The sequence below is a fragment of the Triticum urartu genome, chromosome 5A (genome assembly GCF_056163025.1).
Source record: "Triticum urartu cultivar PI428250 chromosome 5A, HENAU_Tu73, whole genome shotgun sequence".
Taxonomy (NCBI): Eukaryota; Viridiplantae; Streptophyta; class Magnoliopsida; order Poales; family Poaceae; genus Triticum; species Triticum urartu.
The window spans coordinates 600,223,847-600,240,001 of record NC_141877.1 but is presented as its reverse complement, the minus strand read 5'-3'; the positions used below and the strand labels follow the sequence as shown (position 1 = coordinate 600,240,001).

At 39.5% G+C, this 16,155-nt stretch overlaps 1 protein-coding gene across 1 annotated transcript; it reads left to right on the top strand.

The window, feature by feature from the left end:
- The first annotated feature begins 12 nt into the window (after positions 1-12).
- LOC125527120 (Transducin/WD40 repeat-like superfamily protein) lies at positions 13-2,108 on the top strand. The gene is made up of 2 exons (XM_048691687.2): positions 13-150; positions 295-2,108. The coding sequence occupies exon 2, from the start codon at positions 308-310 to the stop codon at positions 1,949-1,951; it is 1,644 nt and encodes a 547-aa protein (XP_048547644.2). The 5' UTR covers positions 13-150; positions 295-307; the 3' UTR covers positions 1,952-2,108.
- Positions 2,109-16,155: the final 14,047 nt, after the last annotated feature.

The following is a 16,155-nucleotide window of genomic DNA, read 5'->3' as shown; positions in this document are numbered from 1 at the left end:
TAAAATCTCTCCAAACCCCCCGCTGTGCCACCGCCGCCGTCACCGTCGACACCCCAACCCCCCACTCCCCTCCCCAATCACCACGGCCTCTCCCGCCGCCGCCGCCGCCGCCGCCACCCCGTCCGCAGTCTTTCGCCGCTGACTTCCGAGGTACGAAGCTCGCTATCCTGTTTTCTTCCAGCGATTCGTCCAATCCCGCTGGCCTTCACAGCTCGCGGATCCGCCCCTGGTTCAAAACTGCGCATTTGTCGCTGGGATTGGTAGCGCCGTCTAATCCGCCGGTGTTCTCCGCAGGGTTCCCCGCGCCATGACGAGCCTGATATCCCAGAACGCGCTCCCGAAGCGCCGGCTGGAGAAGGACGACAGCAGCAGCAGCGATGAAGAGACCATGGATTCCCCCGTCGCCTCGGATGCAGAGGCTGGGAAGAAGCCCAGGCCGGAGGATCGCAGGAAGGACCGGAGGAAGAAGAAGAAGGCGCTGGAGGCCAGGCAGGGCCAGGAGGCCGATGAGATGAGGCGGCTGGAGAGCTCTCTGTTCGGCAACATCTACACCCCGCTCGAGTTCGGCACCGAGGCTGTGCCGGCTCGTGGCCAGGATGATGCTAAGTTGTTCTTCGTGGACCGGTCTGCCGACGACGACCTGCCTGTTTATGAGGAGGACCTGGGCAGTGAGGATGAGGTGCTTGATAAGGGGAGGAAGCCCGCCTGGGTGGATGAGGAGGAGGATAGCACCCAGGTGGACATCCTCAAGGTTGCGAGGCTGAGGAAGCTGAGGAAGGAGGCTGATGAGCGCGTGATCTCGGGCAAGGAGTATGAGGCTAGGCTGCGCGGTCACCACGCCAAGCTGAACCCTTTCACTGGCTGGGCGGATATGGACCGGAAGGCTCCTCTCCGTGATGGTGACTCCGATGAGGAAGAAGGTGGAGTCGACAATATGCTTCGGAACAATGATGAGCTTGTCGTCAAGGGTACTGCTAAGCTCCTGCCTGGCATGCTGGACTACTCGAGGCTTGTTGATGCGAATGCCCAGGATCCTTCCAGTGGTCCTATCAATTCAGTGCAGTTTCATAGGAATGGTCAGCTGATGCTTGTTGCTGGCCTGGACAAACATCTGAGGTTTTTCCAGATTGATGGCAAGAGAAACCCCAAGATCCAGAGCATATTTGTCGAGGACTGTCCAATTCAGAAGGCAGCCTTTCTACCTGATGGCTCTGAGGTGATCCTTTCCGGCAGGAGGAAGTTCTTCTACTCATTTGATCTGGTGAAAGCTGCTGTTAGTAAGATTGGACCCTTGACTGGGCGTGAAGAGAAAAGCCTGGAGAGCTTTGAGATATCACCTGATTCGAGAACCATTGCGTTTATCGGTAACGAGGGGTACATCCTCCTGATATCTTCCAAAACCAAGCAGCTCATTGGAACCCTCAAGATGAATGGTAACGTGCGTTCGCTGGCCTTTGCGGATGGTGGGAACCAGCTACTGAGCAGCGGCGGGGATGGCCATGTTTACCACTGGGATCTCAGAACAAGGAAGTGTATGCACAAGTCTGTCGACGAGGGCTCCCTGTCAGGCCTTTCCCTCTGCACCTCGCAGGACAGCTCTTACTTCGCCACAGGCTCCAGCAGCGGCATCGTGAACGTGTACAAGAGGGACGAGTTCCTCGGGGGGAAGAGGAAGCCGCTGAAGACGATCGAGAACCTCACGACCGAGACGGGCCAGATGAAGTTCAACCATGACGCCCAGATCCTGGCGATAAGCTCGGGCAAGGATAGGAATGGGATGAGGCTCGTACACGTCCCATCCTTCACCGTGTACCAAAACTGGCCAGGGCCACGGTTCAGCCTTCAGTACCCGAGGTGCCTGGACTTCAGCCCTGGGAGCGGGTTCCTCTCCGTCGGGCACGCCGGCGGAAAAGTTTTGCTCTACAAGCTGCACCACTATCAGAACGCTTAGGGCTCCCACAGTCCAGTTTTGACACTGTATTTTTCTGCTTCCAGAGAAAACCCTTGATGTTATCTGTAACGTGATTCTTCTTAAACCCTCTTGCCTTGTGAGTGCCGTTGTCACAGATATTTTGATGGTAAATGCAATACCCTTCTGGTGCCCGTTGTTTGAGCAAAGAATTTCATCTTACTGTTTAAGAAGTTGATTGGTGTGGCTCTAGAAAAGTTGGAGCGTTTAGAAGGTTTGATTGCAGCTCTAAATGTTTGTTTCACCATTTTTAACAGGTGACCGTGATTCTGTGTATGATCTGGTGAGTTGCATCCTGTATTTGTGTTGTTGCAGTAGCATACGACATCAGCCAAGTAATGTAAGTATGTAAATGTAAGCATGCAACTCTTCAGGCAAAGGATGCTTTCTGTTGTAGGATTTCAAAGCGTAGAATTTCTTTTCGATTTTATAAAAAGAGTTTGGGAGCTAACTGCATCGCTGAAACATCAACTTGGCGTTGTTAGTTATTTATGTAGCAGTGTTATGTTCTTAGCATGCAGGAGCCAGATGGTTCCTTTGATCCTTTCCAATCCAGGATAGCTATGCATAATATGTAAAAGACTATTCCTGCGCGTGATCATATCTTATGGAACAAACCATAGCTTTTATGACCAATAAGGAAAAGGAGCATGGAGTGGTCGAGGTATCTTATGTAGAGAAGATTTGATATTAGCTTATACTCGCTCCATCAATAATATAAGAGCGTTTATATCACTAAAGTAGTGATCTAAATGCTTTTATATTTCTTTATCAGAGGGAGTAGTTGGTAGCTTGAAAACACAAAGGGTTTACATTTACCCAATCGTGCTCGGTTTATAGGATGCTGCCGGAACAGAGTTGCCTTGTGCGGTTGTGCCTGCACAAGCTTGCACTCTGCTCTGTAACTTCACCACCTATGTTCTCTTCATGTAGGCCCCTAAAGGTGCACCTTTCGAATGTCCATAGCCATGGCTTATACTCCCTCCGTCTGAAAAAACTTCAAATTTGTCCCTCAAATGAATATATCTAGCACTAATTTGGTGCTAGATACATCCAATGTGTCGATATTGGTATACTGCTGAAACACAGCTGCCTTGCCGCTTTGTGTCATCCTCTTTACCTCACTGCCAATGTATGTACTTTTTTCATTACTTTTTGCCGGAGGCACTACGCTACTTGAGATGATTTGTACTATCACCATGCCCCCGCCCCTGTGGCCCCTATTTGGAGCATAGGTCCCTGTGTAGTAACGTAGCGTGCCCCCGCCCCTGTGGCCCCTATTTGGAGCATAGGTCCCTGTGTAGTAACGTAGCGTGCCCCCCCCCCCCCTCCCCCCTTGTTTTGGCAAGGTTCGAACCTTCCTTGAACCAGTTATCCTTTTTCTTGCCTGGTGGTTTATTTATTTTCCTTTTTCCTTCTCTTTTTTGCTTTTCCTTTTTTTCATCTTATTTTTCTTTTTCCATTTCCTCATTTATTTTTCTTTTGCCATTAAGTTTTTTCTTTTCTTTTTCACATTGCAAACATCTTCCAAATTCATGAACATTGTTTGAAATAATGAACATATTTTACAAATTCATGAACATTTTTCAAAAATTCATGATTTTTTTTTGGAAACTTGTGAACATTTTTTTGACTGGGCAAACATTTTTCACAATCATAGAAACTCATGGATTTTTTTAAAAAAACATTTTCCAAATCCATGGACGTTTTTTACTCAGCGAACAATTTTCAAATTGATGAACTGTTTTTTGGCATTTGGGAGTATTTTTTTAAATTCATGATTTTTTTTTATTTTTGTGAAAATATCTCAAAAATTTCATGAAAATATCTTCAATTCGCGTACATTTTTCCAAATTCACGAAAATTTTCTGAATAAGCAAATATTTTTTGATTCCCTGAACATTTTTTCTAGATCTTAATTGTTTTTTAAAACATGTGCGGACATTATTTGCGGGCTTTTTATGATTTTCCAACATTTTATGATTTCTTGAAAAAAATCGTAATTTGTTTGAATTTTGAAACTTTTTTGAAATCTTAAAATACTTTAAAGAAAAAAACAAAAACAGAATTTAAAAGCAAGAAAAAACGAAATGAACAAACAGGGGAGTCCCGCCCACACGTGGCCCAGTCCAAAAACACGCGCGGGCTGTATTTATCTGTCGAACTTTGGTCATGACGTTTTAGGGGATTATACTAACAACACAATGTAATTACCTCAATTCATTAGAACAACTTCCATTGACTCTCTATATCTATCCTTTTCATTTGTATTCTAGTTCAAGAATCGCTTGCTTTCTCAAATCAGAGATTTGGCTCACGATTGCCCTTTTTTAATTCCAGAATAAAGTTACATGTATTTATAAAGAAAAGAATGCAAGTTTTTTTCTTAAAAGGCATAATACCACGGTAATTAGTGAACCTTTTTAAATTTCGCTATATTTCTGGAATTAGTGAACCTTTTCAAATTCTATGAATTTTTTTTTCTCTAAATAGCAACTTTTTAAAAAAAATCGTTAGCTTTCTTCAATATGTGAACCTTTTCTTTTTGAAACAAATTTGTGAACCTTTTTTTAATCTATGAACATGTAAATTTTGGAACAGCGCGGCTGCAATTATCCTTAAACAGTTGACGGTATTATTATTGATCAGTGTTATGATGCGGCTCTAGTGTTAAGCGAACTGCGTACTGCAAAGCAGCGACGCATTTGGTTAAGCGGTGCTGAACGCGCTGAATATCAGGTCCTCCGTGTGTTCACCATCACCTGTCTCTTCATCAGCGCGGTGACTATATCTCGCTTAATGCAAGTGCTCCTTCCGTCTCGTTTAATAATTCCCTCCCATCTGTAGCAAAGTGGGTTCGGCCATATTTGCTGTTTTTTTTGTTCGCTGATTTCGATTGTCTTCGCTGGTTTGGTTTCCCCCTGATTTTTTCTTTTGTCTTTCTTTACGATTTTTCTTTGGTTTTCTGTTTTCTTTGTTTCTCGAACATTTCTCTAAAAAAAATAATGGGTCTTATGGTTTTATTTGTTTGTTCAAGGATTGGTTTGTTTTTTGTCTTCTTTGTTTTTTCCCTTGATTTTCAATACGTTTTTTCTATTATTTCTTCTTTTCTTCAGTTTTTTGGTTCTTTCCCAAGTTTCTTTGGTTTTTTCATGTTTTTATGTTTCCTTTTCCGGGTTTTTTCTGTTTTCAGTACAAATTCATCATTTATCGTAAACATTAGAAACATTTTTCATATACACGTTTAACTCTTTGCAATGCATGATTAATATTTCATTGAAATCTGATTTATATATCTCTACTTTTTTCATCAATGTTTTACATTTTTGGAATATATCTAATACACATTATAATTTTTCATGTACATGTTAAACATTTTTAATACATGGTCGCCATTTTTCCTATACACTTATAAAAAAATCAAACGCTTGATTCATATTTTTCAAATACAAGATTAACATCTTTTGATTACATGGTCAACATTTTCTCTATAAGAAATTAACTTTTTTACAAATGCTTTATTAAAAATTTTGAAGTATAATTGTCGTGGTTTTATCACGGCAGATGTCCTAGTGAAAGGACTTAGTCGTGGAGCCATCGCGACGGGTTAGCTTGAAGGGGTTAAAGCGGAACAAGGGACGCAAGGAATTATACTGGTTCGATCCCTTACGGTGAAGGTAAAAGCCTGCTCCAGTTGTGATGGAATTGCTAGGGTTTCGATGACCAGGGAGCGAATCCGCTTTGCCTGGCTCTCGAGTTATTGTCTATTGTCCCTAAACCGCCGCCGAGTCGTCCCTTTATATGCACAGGTTGACGCCCGGCGGTTTACAGAATCCCGAGGCCGACTCACAAACGTGCCCGGCTCGGTTTCTACCTTTCCTTGTCTTACAACATAAGTTACATATCATACGGTGGTTTATATCTACGGGTCTTAATCCGCCTTTGGGCCATGGGCCTTCATGTTAGACCTCTTCCGTAAAGCGCCATACTTCTTGTCTTCATGGGCTTCAAACATGACTAACTCATTGTGAACATAACCCGGCCCCTCATGGCCGGATTATACTTAATAGTAATATCCCCAACAATAATGTTAATTTTTTAGTAGGTAGTGAATAGTTTTTTATACACATTTAACTTTCAAATGCTTGATTTACATTATTTCCAGACACAAGATTGACATGTTTTTAATACATAGTCAATATTTTTTCTATACATATTTATCTTTTATCAAATACTTGTTTAACTTTTTTTATATGCTTAAGTAAAATTTTCAAAATACAAGCTCAAATTTCACATTATATTTTTTTGTATGCATAACAAACATTTTCTCTATACACATCTAACATTTTTCGAATGCTTGATTGACATTTTTATGTGAAGTGTTTTATGTAATATATATTTTTATAGTAACGGAAAGTATAAAGAAAAGTAAGGAAATAGTGCAAAAAACGAATACAAAAATGGGAGAAAATAAGAAAGCAAAAAAATGATGAACTTTCTTTGAGAATTGATGAACTTTTTTTCCAAAATTGATAAACTTTTCCAAAAAAATTGATTTTTTTTAAAAAAAAATGGTGAACTATGTTGAAATTCGTTGAACTTTTGAGAGACGATGGACTTTCTTTTAGAATCGATGAACTTATTTTCAAAATTGATGATATTTTTCTTATTTTATGAACATTTTTAAAAATAGATGATATTTTTCAGTTTTCATTAACTTTTTGAATTTGTGAACTTTTTTGAATACATGAACTGTTTTTCTAATTCGTGATTCTTTTTTAAATTTGTTGACTTCAAATTTTGTTCATGTTTTTGCAAAAGAAATCATGTTTTCGTAAAATGTTTTCAGATAAATAAAAAATCTACATGACAATGTACGCGAAATAAATAGCGCCAACATTTTTATTTTGTTACTAGGAGTCCTTGACATGTCATACCTATATTTATTTTATATTAGCAAAAATACCCGTGCGTTGCAACGGGCGAAAAAATTAACGTGAATTTAGTAAGGATTGTATGTGTAAACATAACGTCTAGTGTGTTACAATGAGAGAAATTAAAATTGACCCAAATTTGGTAAGGACAGTAAGTGCAAGCAACACATCACTTGTCATCTGTTGTAACTCAAGAGAAAATTAGGGCTAGTTTTGTAAGAATTGAATATGCATATACAATGAGGAAAAAATGGCACAATTAAAATCCATGCCCGCTGCTGCTAAAAATCCATGCAGCCCCACACTGTTGGGGTTAATTAATCCTCAAATTTTTGTCTCCTCCTTTAGTTAGTTCCTCCTATGCGATTAGTGCGATTCATATTTCCTTTAATTTTTTCGTGTGATCAGTGCCCAATCAATCGGGTGCAGCTTTCTTCTTTAGGAATGCATGGCAGCCCCTCAATCCCGGGAATATATCATATTTCCTTTAATTTCTTCATGTGTTTTTTAAAGATCCGTTCTCATTCTTTATTTGTTGACTCCCGATTCCGCTCGTGGATCCAGAGCAACTTGGAACGTATATGAATTGATGAAATTCAATGTAAAAAAACGAGGTGAGACTATTTAAGTGCAAAATGAACCAGAACTTCTCGTGAAGTTATATGTTACCTCAGTTTTTTGGGGTATATGTTACCTGAGTTGGTTGTGGCCCTTGCAAGTTAGGGCACTGATCATGATCGATTCCTTCACAGTACAAATCATTTTTTGGATTATTTAGCTGGCCCAATTCGATCGGACAGGCAGGCCTCCAACGGCGTGCCATTTCGCCTGTATTTTCTGTTGAAAAGGGGCAGTGCTTTTGGCCCAAGTCCTGTCAAACACAGATCCATGCCCCGCTTAAATTACGTAGAATCTATATCTATGCATGATCCTTAGCAGGCTTAGTTGGTTTGCGAGCTTATTATTGGGGCCGACTTATAAACATTACCTGAGGGTTAATTACATAAAATAGCCGGGTCTTTTTCATAAAATAGTATGACGGTGAACTCGACGAAGTCAATCCGTGCTTTATTATTACTAGCACATATGCCCGTGCGTTGCAACGGGAGAGATAATTGATATGTCCGTCAAAATATTCATCACCACAGCCCAACAACATTCGAATGGTGCCACCCGCCCACGACAGAGAGCTGCACACTAAGGTCTAGCATTTGGTATATTTGGTATGGGTTTTCTATGACGATTCTAATCCTAAAGAGCCTAATTTTCAAATGTTTTATACCAAGGCATTATTTGGAGGTTGAAGCCATGTTTGAAATCTGCATCAAATCATGAAAAAATAACAATAAAATGGTTATTGTAAATGCGTTTTAGGCCATCTCTGCAAACACTTGAAGATTAATTAAAAGAAATGTTTGTGTATGAGGGAAACAAACCTAGTTTTTTGCATTCAACTCGACGCTTACGTAGTGCCTCTCACCTTCCTAGTTGCATTATTTTTGTTGCACATCACGGTCGCACGCTCCGCAGCAACACTTATATGTCTGCCCCTTTCACATCTCTCGATATCAATTCCTTTTTGTCATTTTATGTATGCCACGCCCTTGGTATTAGTACCAATTCCTTTATATTATCCTCTCCTTCATATTTTTTTAATCTCCCTTTTTTTTATGTCCATTGATCACACCCTTTATTCTCTCGTATTTTTATTACATATGCCATTCGAAACCGGTATTTCATACTTAATTTAGCGCCACGACATCCCATGAAATATAAGCCACATGTAAGCCCACCTTTGTTTCCTTATTTTCGAGGTGTTTTTTTTGGAGGACCGGTTTGCTTATTTTCCTGACAACTTATGCATGTACATAATGCAGAAAAATCGAGGTGGGACTATTTTATTGGGTAGTGAACCCGAAAGCATAGCCCAGCTCCATTGGTTGCCACCTTCTAAACGGTGGTGGATGACTCTGGATCAAGACCACATGAATAAATTAATTTTTTCTGCGGCAGAATTCTTTGTCGCACAATAACCTTGGGTCGGCCCCTACAGGAAAATACACAATCGCACTGGGGTGGAGGACCAGGCTCATTTCCCATGTGCAAGCTGGGACCGATGAGCCACAAAAATCGAAGTCGAATGACGGATAATTTTTTATTTTTTTTGTTTTTATTTTATATACAAATGGATGAACCAAACCACATGTCAAAAATCTGGTAATAAGCGAGGTACAAAAAAAAAGAGTAAGAAACGTTCCGACCTTTAATTGTATGTAAGAAAAGTACTAATTAAGGGTATAACATAAAATAATTTTAAAAATAATTAACATGCAAGTTATTGAGAATGTACAAAATTTTGCATATATAACATACAAAATTTGGAGTTGGGGCTTGAAAGATATGAATATTTTAAAAAACTTGAATCTGAAAAGAAAGTAGAAGAATAGTTCGGCAAAAATTGTACTGTGCAGGCCTGCTAAGCGACACCCGGTGAGATAGCTCTATGTGTTACGCCAATCGAAATTCGTGAAAAAAAAGGCTGAGACAGATGCTTTAGCCAGCACAGTGGCATGTGTACTTGTGTTTTGTGTGGGCATCTCCCTACCTGAACCAATCGCTACCGGCGGCTGTTTTAAAAAACGAAATGTTTTCCTACTTACGGGTGGCATTGGTGTGTAAATTTGACCAACTTCAAGGGCAATGTTATGACCGATGACCAGAAGCATTATTTGCTTTATTATTATTAGGGGAAGATTAGGGAAAGAGAGGGAAAGATATCTTGCCGCACTACATTATTTTCACAAGGGCCAATTTGCTCTAGTGGTTAGATAATCATGGACAGGATGTAAGGGGCGCGAGTTCGATTCCACACCAGGACAATATTTCACTGTAATATTTCTCGCGCTATATAAATACATTGCAGTGATGTGTGTTCGTGGGCCGTCCCACCAGGGTGCTTCGGCGCCGAGTAGGCTCTCTCCTTTGTCTAAAAAAAAGAGTAGGCGCTCTCCAAAGAGGCTCCCACTCAACCAATTCCCCACTGCGCATAATGGGCCAGCCCACATGAGGATTTTATTTGTTTCATCTTCTAGTTTTAGAACGCTCCGGTCTGATCACTCAAAAATAAAATAAAAATGTTCCAGTATGTATTATTTGCTCTTATCATTTTCCTTCAGGGTTAATTTTATAATTTGTTTTCTTATTATTTTAATTTTATTTTTTTGTGAAGAATCTTCAAATTCACAAAACTAAAAAAATGGAACTTTTTCATGAATAGATTTAAAATCACGAATTTCTAAAAAATGGAACTTTTTAAAAATTTATTAATATTTCCCAAAGGTTATTAACATTCTTTTATTTTGAACATTTCTTGAAAAAATTGGAACATTTGTAAAATTTCGTGGACATATTTAGAGGAAAAAAACATCAACCGGTATAGAAGGAAAAACCGGTTGATCGATTAACGGCTGGCCCAAGGGAGAGTGAGATGTGCGTTTGCTCAAGAAATTAACGAGATTGATAAACGGTGGTCAAGCCAAACGTTCATACACTGGCGGTCACAGGCATCAAAGGATTCTGTTTACTCGGGGCTTATATAGGTTCTTTAATATGAATAGTATCAATACTCCTATCCGCTAGCGGTCATGGATTTTCCTGGATCCTGCCACCTACAGGCTGGGTAAAATGCAATGTGGATGTTGCGACTGGGAAGAACGATGATAAAAAAGGCCATGACAGACGTTACTTGCAGTAGCAACAAGATCTTGAAATAGCCTCCACAATTACATTTGAAGGCATCATGGATCCTAAAACACTGGAGTCACTTGTCTATGGAGAGGCACTGTCACTTGCAAACGACCTTCCTGTGAGCCGAGCACGCGTGGCTAGTGATTGCCTCGGAGCAATCACCTCAATTCAAGATGGTACTAGAGGATCATATACTCAATTGGAACTTTTTAATTTTAATTTTTTGTGAAGAATCTTCAAATTCACAAAACTAAAAAATGGAACTTTTTCATGAATAGATTTAAAATCATGAATTTCTAAAAAATGGAACTTTTTAAAAATTTATTAATATTTCCCAAAGGTTATTAACATTCTTTTATTTTGAACATTTCTTGAAAAAATTGGAACATTTGTAAAATTTCGTGGACATATTTAGAGGAAAAAACATCAACCGGTATAGAAGGAAAAACCGGTTGATCGATTAACGGCTGGCCCAAGGGAGAGTGAGATGTGCGTTTGCTCAAGAAATTAACGAGATTGATAAAAGGTGGTCAAGCCAAACGTTCATACACTGGCGGTCACGGGCATCAAAGGATTCTGTTTACTCGGGGCTTATATAGGTTCTTTAATATGAATAGTATCAATACTCCTATCCGCTAGCGGTCATGGATTTTCCTGGATCCTGCCACCTACAGGCTGGGTAAAATGCAATGTGGATGTTGCGACTGTGAAGAACGATGATAAAAAAGGCCATGACAGACGTTACTTGCAGTAGCAACAAGATCTTGAAGTAGCCTCCACAATTACATTTGAAGGCATCATGGATCCTAAAACACTGGAGTCACTTGTCTACGGAGAGGCACTGTCACTTGCAAACGACCTTCCTGTGAGCCGAGCACGCGTGGCTAGTGATTGCCTCGGAGCAATCACCTCAATTCAAGATGGTACTAGAGGATCATATACTCAATTGAAACTTTTTAATTTTAATTTTTTGTGAAGAATCTTCAAATTCACGAAACTAAAAGATGGAACTTTTTCATGAATAGATTTAAAATCATGAATTTCTAAAAAATGGAACTTTTTAAAAATTTATTAATATTTCCCAAAGGTTATTAACATTCTTTTATTTTGAACATTTCTTGAAAAAATTGGAACATTTGTAAAATTTCATGGACATATTTAGAGGAAAAAAATCAACCGGTATAGAAGGAAAAACCGGTTGATCGATTAATGGCTGGCCCAAGGGAGAGTGAGATGTGCGTTTGCTCAAGAAATTAATGAGATTGATAAACGGTGGTCAAGCCAAACGTTCATACACTGGCGGTCACGGGCATCAAAGGATTCTGTTTACTCGGGGCTTATATAGGTTCTTTAATATGAATAGTATCAATACTCCTATCCGCTAGCGGTCATGGATTTTCCTGGATCCTGCCACCTACAGGCTGGGTAAAATGCAATGTGGATGTTGCGACTGGAAAGAACGATGATAAAAAAGGCCATGACAGACGTTACTTGCAGTAGCAACAAGATCTTGAAGTAGCCTCCACAATTACATTTGAAGGCATCATGGATCCTAAAACACTGGAGTCACTTGTCTACGGAGAGGCACTGTCACTTGCAAACGACCTTCCTGTGAGCCGAGCACGCGTGGCTAGTGATTGCCTCGGAGCAATCACCTCAATTCAAGATTGTACTAGAGGATCATATACTCAATTGGAACTTTTTAATTTTAATTTTTTGTGAAGAATCTTCAAATTCACAAAACTAAAAAATGGAACTTTTTCATGAGTAGATTTAAAATCATGAATTTCTAAAAAATGGAACTTTTTAAAAATTTATTAATATTTCCCAAAGGTTATTAACATTCTTTTATTTTGAACATTTCTTGAAAAAATTGGAACATTTGTAAAATTTCGTGGACATATTTAGAGGAAAAAACATCAACCGGTATAGAAGGAAAAACCGGTTGATCGATTAACGGCTGGCCCAAGGGAGAGTGAGATGTGCGTTTGCTCAAGAAATTAACGAGATTGATAAACGGTGGTCAAGCCAAACGTTCATACACTGGCGGTCACGGGCATCAAAGGATTCTGTTTACTCGGGGCTTATATAGGTTCTTTAATATGAATAGTATCAATACTCCTATCCGCTAGCGGTCATGGATTTTCCTGGATCCGGCCACCTACAGGCTGGGTAAAATGCAATGTGGATGTTGCGACTGGGAAGAACGATGATAAAAAAGGCCATGACAGACGTTACTTGCAGTAGCAACAAGATCTTGAAGTAGCCTCCACAATTACATTTGAAGGCATCATGGATCCTAAAACACTGGAGTCACTTGTCTACGGAGAGGCACTGTCACTTGCAAACGACCTTCTTGTGAGCCGAGCACGCGTGGCTAGTGATTGCCTCGGAGCAATCACCTCAATTCAAGATGGTACTAGAGGATCATATACTCAATTGGAACTTTTTAATTTTAATTTTTTGTGAAGAATCTTCAAATTCACAAAACTAAAAAATGGAACTTTTTCATGAATAGATTTAAAATCATGAATTTCTAAAAAATGGAACTTTTTAAAAATTTATTAATATTTCCCAAAGGTTATTAACATTCTTTTATTTTGAACATTTCTTGAAAAAAATGGAACATTTGTAAAATTTCGTGGACATATTTAGAGGAAAAAACATCAACCGGTATAGAAGGAAAAACCGGTTGATCGATTAACGGCTGGCCCAAGGGAGAGTGAGATGTGCGTTTGCTCAAGAAATTAACGAGATTGATAAACGGTGGTCAAGCCAAACGTTCATACACCAGCGGTCACGGGCATCAAAGGATTCTGTTTACTCGGGGCTTATATAGGTTCTTTAATATGAATAGTATCAATACTCCTATCCGCTAGCGGTCATGGATTTTCCTGGATCCTGCCACCTACAGGCTGGGTAAAATGCAATGTGGATGTTGCGACTGGGAAGAACGATGATAAAAAAGGCCATGACAGACGTTACTTGCAGTAGCAACAAGATCTTGAAGTAGCCTCCACAATTACATTTGAAGGCATCATGGATCCTAAAACACTGGAGTCACTTGTCTACGGAGAGGCACTGTCACTTGCAAACGACCTTCCTGTGAGCCGAGCACGCGTGGCTAGTGATTGCCTCGGAGCAATCACCTCAATTCAAGATGGTACTAGAGGATCATATACTCAATTGGAACTTTTTAATTTTAATTTTTTGTGAAGAATCTTCAAATTCACAAAACTAAAAAATGGAACTTTTTCATGAATAGATTTAAAATCATGAATTTCTAAAAAATGGAACTTTTTAAAAATTTATTAATATTTCCCAAAGGTTATTAACATTCTTTTATTTTGAACATTGTTGAAAAAATTGGAACATTTATAAAATTTCGTGGACATATTTAGAGGAAAAAACATCAACCGGTATAGAAGGAAAAACCGGTTGATCGATTAACGGCTGGCCCAAGGGAGAGTGAGATGTGCGTTTGCTCAAGAAATTAACGAGATTGATAAACGGTGGTCAAGCCAAACGTTCATACACTGGCGGTCACGGGCATCAAAGGATTCTGTTTACTCGGGGCTTATATAGGTTCTTTAATATGAATAGTATCAATACTCCTATCCGCTAGCGGTCATGGATTTTCCTGGATCCTGCCACCTACAGGCTGGGTAAAATGCAATGTGGATGTTGAGACTGGGAAGAATGATGATAAAAAAGGCCATGACAGACGTTACTTGCAGTAGCAACAAGGTCTTGAAGTAGCCTCCACAATTACATTTGAAGGCATCATGGATCCTAAAACACTGGAGTCACTTGTCTACGGAGAGGCACTGTCACTTGCAAACGATCTTCCTGTGAGCCGAGCACGCGTGGCTAGTGATTGCCTCGGGGCAATCACCTCAATTCAAGATGGTACTAGAGGATCATATACTCAATTTGTACATGAAAAATCGGCTTGTAATAATGCATTTGAGGAAACTAGCTTCAAGCACGAAAGAAGAGGATCGAACATGGAAGCTCATAGTCTAGCTTGGAGTGTTATTCGTTCTTGGAAGAGTTATCTGGTTTCCTCTAGGCTTCGACAAACAGCGACCGCCGCCAGGAAACCTTCGATCCCTTTGCCTTCGGCTGTCATCTTGGCGCTAAGAGATGAGGGGACCTCACATCGTCAAGAATTTTATGATCTTCATCAACATCTAGTGGTTCTTGTAGGTCTTTTGTGAATAAAGTTACTCCGGTTCTTTCTTTGGCGGTGCCATAGAGCCACGGAGGTTTTTGTCCATGCAGAGTCGATTATTCGTATATGATTAGTTTATGTTATTGTAACCTCTTGGTTTGACTCTTTGTAGAGTTGGAATCTTTCCTCAACACCATAGTGACGATCTTGTGGTTCGACAACATGCACTTCTGGGGGACCATCCCCAATCTAAGTATGTACATCACTTATGGTTTCCCATCTTCTTTTGATGGGTGACTCAATGGGCTTTCGATAACCTTTACTAGTAATCAACCTTGTTTGGGTAAAAGAATTGAAGCATCATTGCTCTAGTTCAATTGCAATCAATTAGCGGAAGTCTTGGCAGTCTTCACAGTATTTTATCTTGCAATATTGATACCAGAGAATAAGATATCTTCAAAATATTTTATTGTGATTCTTATTTGTAGGAGTTACCTTGTAGTTTCTTATATCTTGGATTCAAAGCATTGTACATGTAATATTACAAACAACCCCTAGCATGGCTCTATTTTATTGATATCTTACGAGAAAACATCACACGATTGTATAATTCCTCTTTACCGGAGAGCATGGGCTTATTTGGTCAAAATGTATCTAGTCTTTATCTGTTTCGTCTTGTGTAGGCAACAATGGTGACTAGTGTAAGTAGGGATGATGGATCTAATGTTAGTCTGCCGATCCTAAAATGGTGAACAATTTTTTTTGATTGAAAGCTTTAAAACTGTGACATTTCCCTACGCCAATGAGGGCGTTAGTCCCACGTATTTATCTGTCGAACTTTGGTCATGACGTTTTAGGGGATTATACTAACAACACAATGTAATTACCTCAATTCATTAGAACAACTTCCATTGACTCTCTATATCTATCCTTTTCATTTGTATTCTAGTTCAAGAATCGCTTGCTTTCTCAAATCAGAGATTTGGCTCACGATTGCCCTTTTGAATTCCAGAATAAAGTTACATGTATTTATAAAGAAAAGAATGCAAGTTTTTTTTTCTTAAAAGGCATAATACCACGGTAAGCGCGTAAGAGCATCTCCAGCGGAGTCGCCATAATAAATGTCAATGTTGATTTTGGGCTAAATGGCACTCTAGCAGAGTTGCTATATGCCTTCCGAGCTCTATAATTTATGGAGAGCCCTCCATATTTGGCTAATACATCCATTTTGCATCACTATTTTCTTTATAATTTATCCTATTTCACGGATGTAATTCACATTATGATGAAATTTTAATGTCTTTTTCCTTCTAAATGCAAGGAATACACAG